This window comes from Oncorhynchus masou, chromosome 24 (genome assembly GCF_036934945.1).
Source record: "Oncorhynchus masou masou isolate Uvic2021 chromosome 24, UVic_Omas_1.1, whole genome shotgun sequence".
NCBI classification, from domain to species: Eukaryota; Metazoa; Chordata; class Actinopteri; order Salmoniformes; family Salmonidae; genus Oncorhynchus; species Oncorhynchus masou.
In genome coordinates, this window is record NC_088235.1 from 70,988,554 (window position 1) to 71,008,689 (window position 20,136).

The window sequence follows — 20,136 nt, forward strand, 5'->3', positions numbered from 1 at the left end:
GGCTACTCTACCCTAAAGGCCTGATTGTTGGAGTGCTGCTGAGATAGATGTCCTGAGGTCTACTGACAATGCCTTCAACCTCACGGCTTGAATTTTTCCCACACATGCACTGTCAACTGTGGAACCTTTATATAGACAGGTATGTGCCTTTCCAAATAATGTCCAATCAATTGAATTTACCGCAGCTGGACTCCAATCAAGTTGTTGAACCGGCTCAAGGATCATCAATGGCAACAGGATGCACCTGAACTCAATTTCGAGTCTCATAGCAAAGGGTCTGAGTAATTGTTTAAATAAGGTATGTTTTTTTATTTTTAATACATTTCCAAAAATTTCTAAAAATGTGTTTTTGCTTTGTTATTATGGGGTTTTGTGTGTAGACTGATGAGGAAATGTTTTTCTTTAATCCATTTTAGAAATAGGCTGTAACGTCACAAAATGTGGAAAAAGCGAAGGGGTCTGAATACTTTCCTAATGCACTGTATATCAGACTGTATACCAACGGTGTGACCAAACACTTATTTTTACCGCTCTAATTACATTGGTAACCAGTTTTATATAGCAATCAAGCACCTATGCTTTGTTCCTGAGAACAGCCCTTAGCTGTGGTACATTGGCCATATACCACACCTTCTCGTGCTTTACTGCTTAAATATGCCACACCCCCTCTGGCCTTATTGCTTAATTATATATCACTCGACCACGGACTCTACTACTACCATAACACAGCAGACATTTGGGAGTCAAATGTAGGAAAACGCACTCGCATCCACACAAACTACTGCAATCTTAACCTAACCGAAGGTTCTAGAGACACTCCTAGAGAACCATGATCTAACCCACACATTAACCCCAAAGTCCTAGACTCCACTGGTACGTATGAGTCGCACACATACCGTATTATACACACCGTTTACATGATGCGAAACAACCTGCCACAGCCACATTTTATTGTGTCAGATGTGGAAGAAAGTGCTCCACTTTTTCTTTTCTTTCTGTGCCAAATATGCTGGCTCATGCCGCAGTGAAAGTTGTGCTCCGAAGTGAGTCTTCCTCACACGCTCACGAGCAGCAGGGCAGCGCCCCCAAGAGAGAGGCCAGATGCTCTGCCGCACATACAGCCCGGCTAATGCTGCTTGGCATGCTGGGAGCTCCTGCTGCCATCTTCTCTGCCTTTGCCCAGTGTGTGTGTGTGTGTCCCTCTCTCTCCCCACCCCCCACTTTTTTTTTGTAGGCTGTTTTGTAGTGATGTGGGATAAAATCGATAGTTACATAACATATTATTTTTATACGCAATATGTTTTGCGCTAGTTGACTGTACCTGCACCAAAACTAGTATTTTTCAGTTCATCAGCACTTTATTTCCACAACAAATCAAATCGAGTTATCATGGCTCTCTCTTGTCCCTCTGCAGCAGACACGTGGTGAGCAACATGTTTGGAACGTCGAATCGCAGTAAAATTACAGTAGCGAATCACAATGCATATAGAATCGCAATCCATATATCGGCATCTTAAGTATCGCAATAATATCGTGATGTCCCTGGCAATTCCCAGGCCTATTGTCTCGCTCGCTCCTCGCTTAGCTCCTTTAGCCACACGGTTAGCTGTGGGTGTGTGAGGGGATGGCCTCAACGTCACTGCTGGCTTCGAGAGGGTGATCTGGGGAGAGCACACCACAGGTGCTGGTAATAACATTTTTTGGGGGAGCCCGCAGCCCGGCTGCCACCTCGGCAGTGTAATTCATAGCATCTATTTCCAATATGTGCATTTCAAGCAGGGTACCTGAAATTAAAATAGGAGCCGTTTTCTGAAGTCAAATGGAAGTCTATTAATTTTGGTAATGCACGCATACTGTTTTTGGCAGTCTCCACTGTTTTAAAGGGGAGCAGGCATTTTAAAACAGAAAAGAAAAGAGCCTACATATTTGCATACTGGCATATTCTCCCGAATAATCAGTCAGCTCGGGTGTGAGCCGCCTGAGTCTCACAGATGCTGTGCTTCCGAATCGGTTCAGTTGACGAACACACGCGCAGGTCATTGGAGTGGAGGCTATATGCGTGACATCGGTAGCGAAGACGTCCCATCTGCCTAATCTCGGACCCGTCGTCGTCGTCTGCCCTGGCACCCTGAGCCAACACGGCTACAGTTCAACGCGTCAACGATCGCAGCCCGACTGTTAGCCTAGCTGTCGCCGCCACATTGTGACAGGTCTCCTCACTGCTTTACTACACTGGATAAATCTGTCTTCCGTAATCCTGAACAGGCCGAGAGGAGGAAGACAAACGGAGAGACGCTATCGAGTTCGCGCTTGATTAGTCAATCAAATCGATTGTTTTATAAAGGCCGATTGTGTTTTTTTTTTTTTTTTTTACATCCGCAAATGTCCAAGTGCTTCTAAAACCCCAGACAGCAAGCAATGCAGATATAGAAGCACTATAGTGTCCTTGTTGTGTTCTGTGAAAGCTCTTATTGCCACTAGTGTTATGGAGTGGGGTAGTATGTACAAGATACAAATAGCCCTACTATCCATACAAGAACTTTGGGCAGGGTACAGGTTTTGGGGTAGTTGACTGTACTGTATTTGCTTCTAATGTTTTCTCCTTTGTCTCTGACACACACACACACACACACACACCTAGAGAGCGCAGCGACAATGAGATTGCCCAGGAGATACAGGAGGAATTGGTTCGACAGGCGGAGCAGCAGCGCAAGCAGGAGGAGAAGGATGCGGTAAGTGACACTACACCCACACCCAATCAACACCTCTGGGGTGAAGTGTCTCTAGGTACAGATCTAGGATCAGCTTTCCCTAATCCTAACCGTTAGTGGGGGAAATGCTAAACCGACTCAAGATCAGGGTCCAGGGGAAGCGTCAACCTGCACCCAATCAACATGGGTGTAACTCCTCCACCCTACCCCTACTGTAGTATCGATGGGTCACCACAGGCGGGTCACCGGATTGGCCTATTCAAATCCACTGCTGGTGTTACACCCTGTACTTGTTTATTCCACTTTACTGTTAGTAAAGCATGTCTAGCCTAATGGCGACCTCATCATTACCCTATTGGCACCCGACCGGTTCAAATACTATTTTGAGTCATTTGAAATACTTCATATGTGCTTGATTTTTTTTTTAGCTTACCTGCTTCAATGGAACCAATAGAATAGTCCCAAAACGTCACCCTGCCCATCCGGCGCTAGCCCCGGCAGGCTAAAGCAAACGCTAAAAGGTTTCAAGTAGGCCTGTATTTGAATCCAGGTCTGACTGGCACTGTGCAGGTACAGGGCCATACTACGGATTCCTCATAGGATTACAAATGAAAAGGTTTGAAGAAGTAGCCTCAGTGAAAAGCAGCTCATCTGTGTGAGAAATCCAGGATAAAAATAACAAGCGAGGTGTCAGCAGTTTTCAAGGTGTTTTGTTTTTATTTGTGTGTGTGTGTGTGTGTTTGTTTCCAGGCCATCGCTCGTAAGCTGCAGGAGAAGGAGATGAAGGAGGAGAGGAAGCGACAGAAGCAGCTGGAGGCCAACTTTGAGGAGGAGTACTACGAGGATAAAGGAGGTGGGTCGAGCGCCCCCTGTCTGTCTCAGGGATCTAGGATTCTATTCCTCTGTTGTTGGAGGGAGGGATACGGTTGGGGTGAGAGTGGCCGGGGTACGGTTGGGGTGAGAGTGGCCGGGGTACGGTTGGGGTGAGAGTGGCCGGGGTACGGTTGGGGTGAGAGTGGCCGGGGTACGGTTGGGGTGAGAGTGGCCGGGGTACGGTTGGGGTGAGAGTGGCCGGGGTACGGTTGGGGTGAGAGTGGCCGGGGTACGGTTGGGGTGAAAGTGGCCGGGGTACTCTCTGGCGAGGGGTGGATTGGAAAGGTCATACAGTGTGTGTGTGTGTGTGTGTGTGTGTGTGTGTGTTGGTCAGGGATGGAGATGCATGAGGTGTGTGTGGAGAGGTGCGTGAGTTACTGTAGGGTTGATCTTTCGGACGAGGATTTAGGAGGGCTGTTTCATAGTTGACCTTGAGGGTGCATACTGCGTAGGTACTAAGGTAAAAAAAAAAATGTATCATCGCTTGCTTTCTCTCTTGCGCGCACACACACACACACACACACAGTGGTTTTGCTCCTTAGTGAGCCGAGACAGTGCTTTGCAGGGCTGCGAGAACAGCTTTGACTTGACTGCAGCAATAAGGCTCCATTTTAAACAGTTAGAAGCTTGCTGTCAGAAATCAAGAGACTTGAAGGGTCTTTTTGGCAGTTAATGTTTGTCATAGTAGGTTCCAGCCTCCTCATCCCCCTGCCTTAAAAACAGTAAGACATTTGTCGTTAATCATTTTAATATGTCTCATTGGGAAGTGGTGGGCATTTTACCTTATTCACTGATGCCTTAGTGGTGGAAGCTCTTTCAGGCCTCAGCTAGAGGCACAGGTGTGTGCGTGCGTGCAGGGGGTATTTTTAATTGGTTTCTTTAATGTTCTTCACCTTCCTCCGCAGCTCGCTCGCGCGCACCCACACAGTGGGGTCCGGTAGGCTGGGGTTTTCCTGCCGGCCCAGCCCCATCTAGCTACTTTTATTTAGACCGAAGACCAGGAGGAATATTTGCCCAGGACCGCTCTCAATTTCACCTAACGATTGGATTAAATCTTCTCTTCAAAGTGATTTTTTTTTTTTTTTTTTTTTTTAAGGAGCAGAGTATAGTCAGAGATTTTGTTCTACTCTACACAAAGCTAAGGCTGTGGTTACAGTATGTAGGTTAAGTGTGGATGACACACACACACACACACACACAGGTTTTCCCTCCGTCTCTGTGTTGTCATGAACAGGGTTGAAGGGACGGTCACTGCTGTCTCGTCTTTCCACACGGATCTCTACTTTCCTAGGGATTGGCATTTTTCTGTATCCACAAACCGTCTGTTGTCGTGCTGATCTTTTTTCCGATTTAGATTACATGGACAGGAGGGAGACCTGATCCTAGATCAGCACTCCTGCTCTGAGATGCTTTGTGTGTGTACATGCTGTCTGGCTGAGCATTTTAAATCTCAAATATCCATACATACACACACACTCTGCCATGTCTTATCTCTGGCAGGTCGTGTGATTGGCTGCCCCTCTCAGGAAGTGAGGAAAGGAGGGGGCGCTGCCATGTTTGTCTTAATCCTCCAAATCGGGAGAGAAACGGTTGGTTTAACGCTCAGCCTCTTCTACGCAGATAAGCCATTGGAAAGAGAGGAGGGGAGAGAAGTGGGAAGGGAGGGAGAGGAGACCGAGGAAGGAAGGAAGGAAGACTAGATATCCAGGCTTTGCCTCCGTTTTTTTTTTATTAAGCCACAGAAATAGGCTAGAGAATAATTTCCAAAATGTTGCGTTTTAGAGCATGACAACTGCTCACCTTTTTCGGGATACTCTGTACCGACTTAGTTGGCTAATAGATCTTCGGCAGATGACGGTGACCACAAAGTAGGCTCCATCCTCAAGCCACCACTGGAGAGCAGCCCAGGCTGAGGGTGGAACTTTTTTTTTTCCAACGATGACTTCACTTCAGTGTCGTTTTAAGGAAACATTAGGACTTTAAATGTGTTTTAACGTAGGTTTCTACATTCCCTCGCCTCGCTCTTGTTTCAAAAGTTAAACATATACAGTCGTTTCGGTTGACGAGATTAGCTTCACCAACAGCTGCAGGATGGCCGACATTCCATTCAGCTGACGACAGGCTTTTTTGGCCGGCAACCCCCACCATATAAAAAGTGATGTAATCAGAGGCCGTTGTTTACTTTTTTTGGGGGGGGGGGGGGGGGGCTATGACTATTACAAATCGGTCTGACTATTTTTGACAGTATTTCAATCTGAAGGAAGTATGGTTTGGAGTGACTGAAATGCATCAGAAAGGGAAGTTCCTGAAGGTCATCAGACAATCATTTTGTGTGATATTCCGTGTAGAAAAGAACAGCGTCATTGAATGTTCTTTTTCCTCCTGTCTGATATCCATGCCTGGTCTTGTCCGTACTGCCCTGCGCAGCTTGAGGGGAAATGGTCTTATCTTTCAGTGATGGGGCCATAACATTTTGTCGCTTAATGTTCAGAAGATAGCCACGTGTAGGAAGAAAACAGAAACCGATCTGCTTGTTACAACCTCATCTAGCGACTACTTGTTCTTTGAACCAAGCATGAATTGTATTTATATATGTTTTTTCAAATCAGATGACCTCCCCCCCCACCCAATAATCATCTGATTTATTATTTTTATAGCTTTAAAAAAGCTGTTCAATTTCAAGTGCCTCCACAGCTCAATATGAACGAAGCTATTGATTTTTGCATCTCTCCAGTACGACGCACTCCAAGAGGTTTGTCTGTCAAATGCCACTTATTACTATACTATGTCCATATTGTTCCATTGCTTTCTCGTGGATGTCACTCACTGATTGTCATAACATGAATGCCTGCATGTCATCCCTTCTCCCTGCCTGAGGTGCTTGGAGCAGTAGCTTGGTTTTTACCTCGGCTATAGATATACGGGGATCGGCTAACTAGCCCTCAGTGTTGGCTTCAAACTTCCCATGATAATAACATCCTGCATTCTAACTCGGATCCGGTTGTCTGGGAATAATTGGAGCCAAAATGGCACCCGTTTAATTATTAAACTTAAGTTTGCCGAAACTGTACAAAATATCCATGGCTCAACATTTTAAACATGTTCCATGATGGACCCTCACGGTCCTTACATGCAGGTGCTGTGACTTAACTAACCCTGTGTGTTCACTAACCAACCCAGTGTTTGCTCACATCTGCCATTGTCTTATCCCATCCATGTCTTCCTTCCACATCGACCCCCTCCCCTCGGCCCAGCCATCCGAGCCCCTCTGGACCTGGATGACAAACCCAGGCGACCTGGTTCGAACTCCCACTCCCCCGAGTCGCATCCCCTTACCCCGGGTTCACGACGTGACCTCTCCCCCGAGTACATTTCTTTTGAGCCTAGCAGGACCAGATACCCCCCATACGACTCTGTAGAGCCTAGCACCAGTGGACGTTCCAGATCCCCCGAGCACCATTTAGAGAGTAGAGGAGGGGGTAGTAGGGGCAAGCATGGAGACCCATACTCCGAGGACCACCTCTCCAATAGCAGGGGGAAACGTGGGGGCAGTTACCCAGACTACCACCACCCCACCGAGGGTAGAAGTAAAGGGAAGGGGGGCCAGAGGGGCCAAGACCCCCAGGGGTCCCAGTCCACCTTCTACCCAGAAAGCCGTGAGCCCAGGAAACACAGAGAGGAGAGAGGGGATGAGGGAGAGCGGGTGGTGAGGAGGAAGGAGAGGCCCAGCCGGCCGCCCCCGCAGTCCCACAACCCTGTGGAGAGAGACGAGGCCTGGGAGAGAAAAAGAGAGTGGGAGAAAGACCGGCAAAGAGAACCCAGGAGAGACGAGGAGAGGGAGAGAGACCCACCAAGACACGAGGAGAGATCGCGAGGCGGACAGAGACATGGGCTGCGATCGCAAGACCAAGAGCATGGCCGAGACAAACACAGAGAAAAAGACAGACGCCGAGAGAGAACCAAGAGCAGGGAGCGAGGTCTTGATGAAGACTATTACGAGCCCATACCCAGCAGCCGGGCCTGGACTGTTGGTGGGGTGGACGGCCCTGGGGATGAGGGGGGGCCCATGGCCAGGCTCCACTCTGGCCCCAGTGAGCTGTGTGAGGAGGAGGAGGCCAGAAGGAGCCCCCGCCCTGGCATGATGAGGGGGGAGAGGAGAGGTCACAAGGACCCTGGGGAGGGGCCCAGCATGGGCACGGAGCGCTCCTACACGCACCCCGCTCACAGGGAGCCAGGTACGGCACAGCGCCGGGCCCATGGTCAACCGTGTGTGGTGTGTGTATGTGCAGCCTTGATTGGCCCATTGCTGGGAGCTGCTGGTGGTGGTTTTGGCTCCCTAACACAATAATTACTTATCATACCCTTATCTTCCTCTTCATCTTCTTCCTCTTCTTGGTGTGGTGGGTTTCTCTCCTTCCCGTATCTGATTTATCGTTATGGTGACGATTCCACTGGAGTTCACAATACAATTCCCAGGGTGGGAAACAGTCCTCTGATGTGAATCGGGGGGGGGGATTTGAGCTCAGTGGATCCCGTTCCATCGGGAAACGCAACATGACAGATGGTCCAGATAGAAATGTACTGTGTAGAACAGATATGATTCCATTATTTGTCAGCTTGTATACATTACATTTCTGTCTTGAACCTTGTAATTCTAGTCCTCACGGGCTTCTGTCGGTGTGCAGTGTTTATAGCCCTACTCTCCACAACTGATCGAGTACTGGCATTGATTTGCCATCGATTTGTCCAAACACCTATCTACTGTCTCGGACCATAAATGTAAAAAATGCCAGTGACTTAATCTAGTAGACACTGCACTACAAGCCCTGGAGGAATCAGAGTTGGGGATACTGTGGTTTGTATCATTGACTGAACATACAGCTGTATTAACTCGTATGTGGCGCCCCCTGCAGGTCGTATCGTGCAAGCGGGACCAGGGGGTCGCGGCGCAGTGGTGGTAGGAGGGGAGTACGGGATGGGCGAGGCCACCCAGGGCATCGCCCAGCTTGACCTGAGGGAGCAGGAGATCCTGGACATGGAGGTGGCCCGGAAACTACAGGAGGAAGAGGTCAAGGTGAGAGGACTGGTCAGCGAGTGAATGACGCCCCCCCCCCCTTACATTTTTTTTTTTTTAAACACCCTTTTATTTTCAAGATCATCCATGTCACAACCGTGTACTGTAATACTCCCTCTCGCCATTCAGTTGGCCTCTGTCTTAGCCCCCTATTTTAGATGCATATAGTTACAGCAGCATCAAAGATACATGTATAGTTGTCATTTGTGCTGTGTTTTTGGGGGTTCATTGTCAATTTAACAACAGAATCTATGCATTGGCGATATCCTGACCAGTGTGAACAGCGGAGTCTACATTCAGTACATCTCAGCTTTGTATTGTGCCGTGTAGCTTCATGTCTCAAGTCTTTGAGGAAGGTCTTCGTCTCGACATGGCCACCTATATTATCATAATAATGTTCAGTACCCGAGGGGGGGGGGAATGTGACTCAAATTGGCTTCTAATTGTTGTTGTTTTTCGGGTTCCAGGCGAGCAAGATGGACAAGCGCGCAGCCCAAGTGGCTCAGGATGAGGTAAGGATGTGGCTCCTTCTCTCGGTCTGGAAACTTCTGTCTTTACAGACTGACGTGTCACTGCAAGTCTCTCTCTCGTTCACTTTCTCTGTCTCTCGCTCGTTCACTTTATCGCTCTCTTTCTCTTGGCTGTCTCTCTCGCTCGTTCACTTTATCGCTCTCTTTCTCTTGGCTGTCTCTCGCTCGTTCACTTTATCGCTCTCTTTCTCTTGGCTGTCTCTCTCTTGTCTCTCAAGTCTCGACTTTCACCCCATCAATAAAGCCAGCTATTGAGTGTGACAGTGGTTTGCCTTTGTTAAATAAATGATAACCCTGGTCCCATTTATTCTCTGGTCGGTTTTAACCTGGGGTTAATCACATTTCACCACATCATGGGTAATAGCTCCTATCAGTGTATACTGCCAGATAACATATGAAGCAGCACTACTGTATGTGCCTGAAAAGTTACATCTGGGATTGGAAAAAGCAACAGTGGGTACCAAGGCACTTGTTTAGGTAAACCGCTGGGGGGTGGGGCTGGAGAAGTGTCACCGCTCTCTAATTCATTGGGACAAGGAGTGCGTCTGTCTTGTACTAGAGCTGTGTAGTGAACCAGGTTGTATTGGCGCCGTCAGGAGATAGCCCGACTGCTGATGGAGCAGGAGAAGAAGGAGTACAAGAAGTCCAGGGAGAAGGAGAAGCAGGGAATGAGGCCGGAAGAGAGGGGGATGAGGCTGGAAGAGAGGAGGCGGCCAGAGGGAGGAGACTTCAAGGTGACTGGTCTTCTTCACATCTTTTTACTGGACGAGACAACTTTATGATCAGTAACTGACTTTAGCACTACATGTACAGTATTTTGATAGTCATCAAGATTGTATGTGTTCAATACTGTTATGTATGGATGCATGTATTTTAACTTTGGTGCCGATTATGATCTGGTTTTGACATAGGAATTCTGTAGTAAGAGAGCCACGGTGTATTGGCACAGTTTTGGGTGCCTGTTTTTTTTTGTCAACTTGTTGGATAATGGATTCCAGACCACAGATAGTGTTTTCCTGTCTATCTGTATGTGTGTTCCAGCCCAACTCAGAGGAGGTAGTGCGTTCCAGGTCCCGAGAGGAGGAGTATCAGAGGCACAGGAACCACCAAAAGTCTGCCAGGTATTTGTCTCACTCTATTAGCTGCAACAATGTAGAACACCTTATTACAACGTTGTAGCACCGATTTAGAGGGGCAAAAAAGTATTTAGTCAGCCACCAATTGTGCAAGTTCTCCCATCTAAAAAGATGAGGCCTGTAATTTATCATAGGTACACTTCAACTATGACAGACAAAATGAGAAAAAAAATCCAGAAAATCACTGTAGGATATTTAATGAATTTATTTGCAAATTATGGTGGAAAATAAGCATTTGGTCAATAACAAAAGTTTCTCAATACTTTGTCATTGCCAACAAAGGGTATATAACATAGGTCAAACGTTTTCTGTAAGTCTTCACAAGGTTTTCACAAACTGTTGCTGGTATTTTGGCCCATTCCTCCATGCAGATCTCCTCTAGAGCAGTGATGTTTTGGGGCTGTTGCTGGGCAACACGGACTTTCAACTCCCTCCAAATATTTTCTATGGGGTTGATATCTGGAGACTGGCTAGGCCACTCCAGAACCTTGAAATGCTTCTTATGAAGCCACTCCTTCGTTGCCCAGGCGGTGTGTTTGGGATCATTGTCATGCTGAAAGACCCAGCCACATTTCATCTTCAATGCCCTTGCTGATGGAAGTAGGTTTTCACTCAAAATCTCACGATACATGGCCCCATTCATTCTTTCCTTTACACGGATCAGTCGTCCTGGTCCCTTTGCAGAACAACAGCCCCAAAGCATGTTTCCACCCCCATGCTTCACAGTAGGTATGGCCAAACACGAGTTGAGTTTTTACCAAAATGTTATTTTGGTTTCATCTGACCATATGACATTCTCCCAATCTTCTTCTGGATCATCTAAATGCTCTCTAGCAAACTTCAGACGGGCCTGGACATGTACTGGCTTAAGCAGGGGGACAAGTCTGGCACGGCAGAATTTGCGTCCCTGGCGGCGTAGTGTGTTAATGATGGAAGGCTTTGTTACTTTGGTCCCAGCTCTCTGCAGGTCATTCATTAGGTCCCCCCATGTGGTTCTGGGATTTTTGCTCACCGTTCGTGATAATTTTGACCCCACGGGGTGAGATCTTGCTTGGAGCCCCAGATCAAGGGAGATTATCAGTGGTCTTGTATGTCTTCCATTTCCTAATAATTGCTCCCACAGTTGATTTCTTCAAACCAAGCTGCTTACCTATTGCAGATTCAGTCTTCCCAGCCTGGTGCAGGTCTACAATTTTGTTTCTGGTGTCATTTGACAGCTCTTTGGTCTTGGCCATAGTGGAGTTTGGAGTGTGACTGTTTGAGGTTGTGGACAGGTGTCTTTTATACTGATAAAGTTCAAACAGATGCCATTAATATAGGTAACTCGGGGAGGACAGAGGACCCTCAAAGAAGAAGTTACAGGTCTGTGAGAGCCAGAAATCTTGCTTGTAGGTGACCAAATACTTATTTTCCACCATAATTTGCAAATAAATTCATTTTCTGGATTTTTTTTCTCATTTTGTCTGTCATAGTTGAAGTGTACCTATTATGAAAATTACAGGCCTCATCTTTTTAAAAGTGGGAGAACTTGCACAATTGGTGGCTGACTAAATACTTTTGCCCCACTGTACCTAGATAGTCCAAGTCAAAAGTTTGGATACCTACACATTCAAGGGTTTTCATTTAGACTTTTCTGCATTGTAGAATAATAGTGAAGATGTCAAAACTATGGAATCATGTAGATTTTGATTTTTCAAAGTAGCCACCCTTTACTTTGACAGCTTTGCACACTTTCATTCTATCAACCAGCTAATGAGGAATACTTTTCCAATAGTCTTGAAGGAGTTCTCACATATGCTGAGCACTTGTTGGCTGCTTTTCCTAGACTCTGCGGTCCTACTCATCCCATCTGAGGCTGGTTACTCTGATGAACTTGTCCTTATTTTCTGGGTCTTCCTTTCCTGTGGCGGTCCTCATGAGAGCCAGTTTCATCATAGAGCTTGGTGGTTTTTACGACTGCACTTTAATAAAATGTACGTTTTTGGAATTTTACATATTGACTGACCTTCGTGTCTTAAAGTAATGATGGACTGTCATTTCTCTTTGCTTATTTGAGCTGTTCTTGCCATAATATGGACTTGGTCTTTTACCAAATTCTTTTACAATTCTGTATACTACACCTGACATGTCACAACACAATTGATTGGCTCAAACGCATTAATTCCACAAATTGACTTAATAAGGCGCACCTGTTAATTGAAATGCATTCCAGGTGACTACCACATGAAGCTGGTTGAGAGAATGCCAAGTGTGTGCAAAGCTGTCTACTTTGCTTTTAACCTTTATTTTACTAGGCAAGTCAGTTAAGAACAAATTCTTATTTACAATGACGGCCTAGGAACAGTGGGTTAACGGCCTGTTCAGGGGCAGAACGACAGATTTTTACCTTGTCAGCTCGGGGGTTTGAACTTGCAACCTTCCGGTTACTAGTCCAACACTCTAACCACTAGGCTCCCCTGCCGCCCCAAAAGAAGAAGAATCCCACATAAAATATTTAGATTTGTTTACACTTCTTTTTTTTGTTGCTTACTACATGATTCCATATGTGTTATTTCTTAGTTTTGATGTCTTCACTGTTACTCTACAATGTAAAAAATAAAGAAAAACCCTTGCATGAGTAGGTGTGTCCAAACTGACTGGTACCATGTGTGTGTATATGCAGTATTAAAGCTGATCCCCCCCCCCCTTACAACATTGCAACACTTATTATTACAACATTAAATACACCCCTTGTTACATTAGAAACTCTTTTTACACCAATATAATGCCCTTACAACATATATTCTTTATCTCTCGTCTCTCAGACCTCCTCAACCTCTTCCACATGACTATGAGAATGTGGAGACCAGCTACAGCTACTCAGAGAGCCACTACTCTTCCCGCACTCCAGCCAGACCTGAGGCTGCTTACAAAGGTCAGTCCAGCTACCGGAGGCCCCGGCTGTGTTTTTAAGTTACATTACCCGACTAGATCAGCGTGTACATTGAGTGCAACGTTAGACTGGTTCAGTAGGACTCCCATTGTCACTTGGATCGTTTTAGTGCAGATTTAACCCTCTTTCCAGTGGAGCTAACTATCCAGCATACCACGTTGTTGACATGCGCTGAACGGATTAGTTAATTTCCTAAGAGATCTCCCACTGTTTTGGATTCTTTACCACACACACACAGTTGTGGTTGCAATGAAAAGTTTAAGCTTATGTCTGTCTTTTTGTTTTTATGTCTGTCTCTTCCAGGTACCTATTACAGGCAGTGACCCAGGCTCCCTAAGTTATCCATCCGTGACTTTGTTCCTTTTCTTTTTTACTCATCGTTGCTGTATTTGTAAAAACTCCCATCACTTTATATTGACCAAGAGCCTTGGGACAATGTCACCTAGTCGTTGGCAGTGGGATTCTCCAGCATGTCCAGTTGGCCGGGAGTTCGGGAAAGCGTGCGGCTGAGAGCATACACTCTTATCGTTCCCTTTTTCTCCATTTTGGTTGTCTTCTTTCAATTGGCGCAATAGCCAAGAAGACTCAAAGGAGATGCCTTGTGATATTTATACTCTTGCTGGCTTTTAACTGTTGATGATGATGATGAGGGGGGGGGGGGGGGTGAAGGCGTTTCTGTTTTGCTGTAGTTGTCGTTTGCTGGTGTTTCCGTCCGTCTGTGGATCATGCTCATCATGGTGAATCAATCCTTTGCTGGATATACTGTATAACTGTGCAATCTCTGTCTCTCTATCTATCGCTGTCTATGGGATGTGCCTGTATTTGGAGCTGAAATGGCCTCCCATTGTACGTCTTTGAGCCAAGATGGCCGACGCTTGTTTGAGGCAAAAATGTCAGCGGCGCAGCTTTTTTTGCACTCTCAAGCTCCAGTTCTCCCGTCCTTGTATTGTGCTGCGCATCTAGGATGAACAACGTGACAGGCCCAGTCATACGTGCTGCGTTGCATATAATACTCCTTTTGAAAAGACATATTTTAGCATTTTATTCACCGGGGGGGTGGAAGAGAACCTACTATATCAGGATGCTGGGTCTTTTGGCTTTGTGTTTTAATGCTTTCCAGTCCAGAAGCGGATGGTGATCGTATGTGGACTTCTGACTTGTTGCTGGCTGTATGCTGTTTCCATATGCGTGTATTTTTCCCTGTGTCTTTCTAAAGGGGCATTTCCCTACTTGGAATGAAGACTTGGGAGGTGGAAGTGGGGTTTTATGGGACATACTGCCATGGTTAAGTGTTTTACGTGCATGCTTACTGACTGTGCTCTCGTGGGCTGAATTTCTATCCTCTCTGCAAAACTCTGACACTCCGTGAGTCAACGAGAGCCCAAGCCACTGAACTCCATTTTGTTTTGTGGATGAACACAACACTCTTTGTAAATATTGCCCTAATATATTTGGTTGTATGTTCCATCCAGTATTTGATAGTCTCATCTGTTTACATGCGCTAAGACAAGTTGACCAGTAAGAATTGAATGCATGTATATTGCACCTCTGTGCCAAACATAAGATTGTGGTGGTCTTGGCAGGGCTGTATTCACTTGGAACCAAACAGGACAAAACAAGGAGGGACCTAACTGAATTCCTAGAAATAGAAACTCTGATTTTTGTTGCAAAACATTTTCCGTTGCAAAATCTTGTTTTCTGTACATTCCATAATAAAAATGCATTCTGTCTCACACACACCACACACACACACACACACCACTCCTCTCTGACCGAGAGGGTTGTCACATGAGTAAACATTCCCAGAGTAGACATGCATGAGAGTGTGGAGGGAAGTTTCAGTCATCCACGGAATTAACAGGGAAAGTGAGAACATGATTTCATTCTACTCAAAAGGGGCCTATTGACTCAGACAGCTGTGTTGATAGGGTTCACTGCGCCGTGGCCAGTTGAGTCATTTTCTCATCATATTGAATAAAGATCACAATAGTGGGAATAGAGAACACACTTATCAGACGTCTTACTGTAATAGAGATGCATGTATCAAAAAGGGTTACAGGAGACTATAGGGACTTTTGGATATAGTACGCCTCCCAAATTGCACCCTATTCCCTGTGTAGTGCACTACTTTTGACCAGGACCCATAGTGCTCTGGGGGGGAAATGTGTGCACTATGTAGGGAATAGGGTGCCATTTGGGAGACTTACACATTGTGCCGCAAATGGACATGGCGCTAATAATTGTTTATTTCACAGGTGGAAAGAGTAAATCAGACACTGTTCCCAGTTTGATCGACATTAAATGTTTAATTATGATCCTGTCGTATTTTAGATTTTTTTCCCCCATTGACCGAGCTTCTTTATCCAAGTCCGATGGCGTTGGCGTGCTTTGTCCGAGTTGGTGGCATCTGCCCCGGAGACTCTTCTATACTCGTCAAGACATTTTGAGACGTGTAAAAATGTTCTGGATGAGATTTGTGCCATTTTAAGGATGATTATTGTCGGGGACTTGTCGATTAACGGGGAATCTCTGCTCTTTAAGTTAATGACAGTGGAGGAGGATCGGTGTAAAAAAAAACTCCCAGAACTAAGGGATGTGTATATATCCTTTTGTCTGATAATAGGATCACCTTGTGGACATATTGAATATCAAATTAGAACACGTACATCATCGGAACAGATAGTGAGTGCATATTGGTGATTTACTGTATACTGATTTGTGCTATATGCTGTGAGCGCAAAACGAACTGAAATCGAGTCACGTTTGAACCGTTTCGCGATCCAGGGTCTGTATGCGGTCTACAAAATCAGACTACGACGTGTGTGTTTTGGCGCTTACTGTGAGACTCTTTTGTATCATGAACTGAATAAAGGTTTTGCTTTTACCATCTCAAAACAATATTTGCATGTGTTTTATTCACTAAACATATGTCCAATTCTGTGGCGTCACTTGTATCCTAACTTCAGGCCCGGGTTCGATATCACATTTCTATCGAGACTAAAACATGATGCAAGGCACACAAGTTAATGGTTTATGTATGGCCCCCAACTAGCCTAAATATTTTGAGGTGCATTTGGGTGCTATTACTGTAGCTCCCCTCGAAAAGAATCAATCGAGATTCAGACTCCTAGGAAATGGCTTACAGTGTTTATTCAGCGAGTTACAGGTATTGTACGACACGTGACTGGAAAATCGTATTGCAGAACGAGTTGACAAAGCACAAGTATTAAATATGTCAGTGTAAAGTCAACCATATTCTCTTAACACTACACTGAGAACATGTTGTGCTGCATTCCATCTTTTCAGTCTCTTGTCAGGGAAAAGGGTTGGTCTGGGTGGGATTCCCCACTTACCTGTAGAGAGAGAGAGGACATGTGCACATTTATTGCAGCATTCTGTTGATGCCCTGGTTTTGCCTGCACCACAATGTGGAATGGAGGAAGGCCGTCTCCAACACACAGTACTATCCAAGGGCCAATTCCATGTTTTAGCCTACAGGTTAAGACCTCGGTCATGTTCACTAGGTAAACGTTGAAGAAAAGATTCTGTTTGCTCTAAATAACATGAGGCTATCTGACCATTCCGCAACGTTGTGCCCCTGCTTAATGCGCCCCCTCATAATCCTGTGACACCGACCAGGTTAACAGGAAGTGGCAAATGTTACAAAGCCACATTTTATGTAGGCCTAGTCTAATTGTAATCTCTGTTCACACGTGTGTTTGTTCTAACTAAGCAGTTGTGAGACATTTACCAGTAATGACATGCTTGACTCCTGATCAATATTTGCATTACAAGGCAACTGTACCAAATGAGTATCACCAGTTCGTTACAAGTGTAACCTGTTTTCACTGTAGGGCCTGCAACTGCTATACATATACGAAGTCTTGTTGGGCACAGAGGTGAAATGGTACTCAAATCATTATGGATGGAAATGACTAAAAAACTAGCACATTATTTTTCCTTGTTTGAACAGTGAAATTTGCTTACTTTTTTCCCCCCTTCAACATTCATGATAATGGAGAAAGAAAAGTGTACAAAAAAAATGTAAGGACAGCTTCTAGTATTGAGTTTCACCCCCTTCCATTTTTTCTTCTTCAGAACATCCTACATTTTTACGGGGCATGAACTCGACAAGGTGTCAAGCGCTCCACAGGAATGCTGGCCCATGTTGACCTGAAATGCTTCCCACAGTTGTGTCAAGTTGGATGGATGTTCTTTGGGCGGTGGACCATTTTTGATTCACACAGGAAACTGTTTGAGTGCGGGAAAACCCCCAGCAGCGTGGCAGTTCTTGTCACAAACCGGTGCACCTACTACCAAACCCTGTTCAAAGGCACTTAAATCTTTCACCGTCCTGAATGGCACACACAATCTATGTCATGGAAAGAGCAGGTGTCCTTAATCTTTTTCTACAGTATCCTACACTAAATTGTCAGCCAAATAGATTTTTTTTTGCTAAAAAAAAACAACTTTCATTGTCCATCTCCAGATTAACAGCCTAAAATCTGTCTCAAATTGTATTTACTCATTTGGTTTTCATGATAATGTTGAGAGGAAGCAACCTTGCGATGAGTTCATGGCAATTTTATCAAATATAAGTGAGTCATGCTGGGTTGCGATCATCGGAGAAAGTACATTAACCCATTTAACTCCTTCCTCATTAAACTTACAGGGAAGAGGGTTGAGTGCTTCAGTAGAGCTGGTTCACCAACATACCAGACATTGGAATTGTCTCAATTGCATACTCTCTCTTCGCCTCCTTCTCAAAACCCATTAGAAGAGAAGGTCAGAGGGGAGGGACATCTGGCTCTCTAATCCAATGGGTTTTGAGAAGGAAGCAAGGAGAGAGGACACAAGGAGTACGCAATTGGGATGATCCTATAGTGATGGTTTGCTTGCATGTTGCAACATCAGGGGGAGAAACAAACCCTTGGCAACATACTGTGGGAGAATGTCAATTGTGTACTTCTCGCTTCCTCTCTCCTCAGCTCCTCAAAACCCATTGGATGAGGAAGACATATCCGTCTGACCTTCCCCCTCCAATGGGTTTTGGGGAGAGGATGTGTAGAGTATGCAATTGAGATTCTCCCACTCAGACTGCACACAGTACCTTATGTCAACGTTTTTTATTGACATTTTTATTTGATTGAGACACGCTACTGCCCCCTGGCTACAACAGGTATGTAATGAGTCTTAAAAACACAGTAAAAGACAGTTTCCTAGACAAAGCCTAGTCATGGATTAAAACATTCTCCATTGACAATGCTTTTTAGTCTAGAACTAGGTTTATTCTGTGTCCGGGTAACCGGCTCAATCACACTCCTCTGGTTATGTGGACTTTGTCTCCATTCTCCAACTTAAAACCTGGAGGCCTTGACACCTGTTGATGGACCTGCTACACACACTACCAGAAACAATGACTGAAATCTGTTGGCACATCTCAGGCAAGGTTTCTAGCGCTGTGGGCAACATGTAACACTTGGAAAGGACTCTGTGAGAGAGGTAAACTACTGTTGTACATTTATTACAGGTGGATATTTGTATCATTAGTGCACGCACTGTGGTTGCCACTATTGCAATACAACAATATGGTTCTTTGCTGTTATCAAATACATGTAGGCCTACAGCATGAAACGTTCTCTTGAAGCAGTAAGTAATTCCATGTGGCATGATCAATGCAATGACTATACTAGTTACATATATTAAGGATTTTAGCCTGTTTAATTCATAAAATCTAATGAGGCTGTCTAGGCTCAAACATTTACAACAGTTTGGCGTTTTGAAGGAGCAATTGCTTCAGTCATGTGTAGGTTAGTGACAGGTTATTCAGATGTTTAACTGTGCCCGATTAAACTTTTAGTCAGTCAAACACTTGGAATTACTATTAAAACACTAGCAAATTGTCAAGGAACAACACGACGTATGGCAATGAATATAACATGCTTGACAGTTCAAGGTATGCGTGGGCGAACTCACCTGCGGTGGCCTCGGTGTCGTCGAAATGTTCCATTTTAATAATCATGTAAATAATGAAGTCGAGCTGGTCAACTAGAGCAGTAACTCGTTGTATGGCTTGCCTTACCTGAGAATTGAAAGTAAATGCAGCCGTCCCGAACCTAGAACATGCCTTGTCGAGACATGGAAAAGACACACGCCCAGTTGAATCAGCGCAACTTTCGCGCATTCATCATTTGAGAGGACAGCCAACTCAAACAGTCACCCGAGACACTTTTTGTATTGAGTTTTGAAAGTGCAGTAACTGCAGTCGACTGTGGCGTTTTTTTGACGCAGTATTTGCAGAATAGCTGCGGTCTACTGCAGTTGTACACCAAAATTACTGCAGTAAAAAAAAAACTTATTTTGGACGCAGTATTTGCCTCATACTTCACTCAGACTGCATTATTTTTTTGTTGTTGTATGGGGATGACGCTTGTGTTCTTGACGGCGAGACCAACATATAATTTTTACCAAATGAATTTGCCATTCCAAATGCCAAATACTTTAATTCATGCCGTTTACGCTTTTTCTTAACTTAAATTAATATGCCTTGGGCACATCTTCAGTGGTCAAAGGCAGAGGTTGTGTCAGGAAGACAAGAACCTCTGTACCTAATTAAACCAGCCTTTAAATGAGTGTTGACTCAAAATGTGTGAAATTAGTTATTAGTTCTCCCTAGTCTGCTATTTCCCCTTAACGTTATGGTTATCAATTAGCATTGACACATGCATTGTTTACCTTTTTTCTACTACACTGCAGTTAAGTGCCATTTTGTCAATGTTTGTCCATTTCTAGCTGAACCTCACGAGTGTAGGCTATGAAGAAAGATTCATGACTTATTTCATTGTAGCATTTCATCTCATGCGGTATACCATGAAGTGTC

General features: G+C 45.0%; 1 protein-coding gene and 1 long non-coding RNA gene across 3 annotated transcripts in view; one reads left to right on the plus strand and one right to left on the minus strand.

The window, feature by feature from the left end:
* Window positions 1–15,571, plus strand: part of LOC135512551 (coiled-coil domain-containing protein 50-like) — a 31,608-nt gene extending 16,037 nt beyond the window's left edge. Inside the window, exons 4-12 of one of the 2 annotated variants that reach the window (XM_064934697.1) lie at window positions 2,642–2,732; window positions 3,462–3,564; window positions 6,839–7,819; window positions 8,498–8,658; window positions 9,126–9,170; window positions 9,785–9,922; window positions 10,230–10,309; window positions 13,129–13,238; window positions 13,560–15,571. In XM_064934697.1, coding sequence (XP_064790769.1) covers window positions 2,642–2,732; window positions 3,462–3,564; window positions 6,839–7,819; window positions 8,498–8,658; window positions 9,126–9,170; window positions 9,785–9,922; window positions 10,230–10,309; window positions 13,129–13,238; window positions 13,560–13,579 — 1,729 coding nt within the window. In that variant the 3' untranslated portion in view covers window positions 13,580–15,571. The remainder of the gene's footprint in view (window positions 1–2,641; window positions 2,733–3,461; window positions 3,565–6,838; window positions 7,820–8,497; window positions 8,659–9,125; window positions 9,171–9,784; window positions 9,923–10,229; window positions 10,310–13,128; window positions 13,239–13,559) is intronic. The other variant, XM_064934698.1, reaches the window with a different exon arrangement.
* LOC135512552 (uncharacterized) lies at window positions 15,530–19,333 on the minus strand. Its single transcript, XR_010451429.1, has 2 exons — window positions 19,233–19,333; window positions 15,530–16,609 (listed from the first exon to the last, which is right to left on the minus strand). It is a non-coding gene; the product is annotated as an uncharacterized LOC135512552 (long non-coding RNA).
* Window positions 19,334–20,136: the final 803 nt, after the last annotated feature.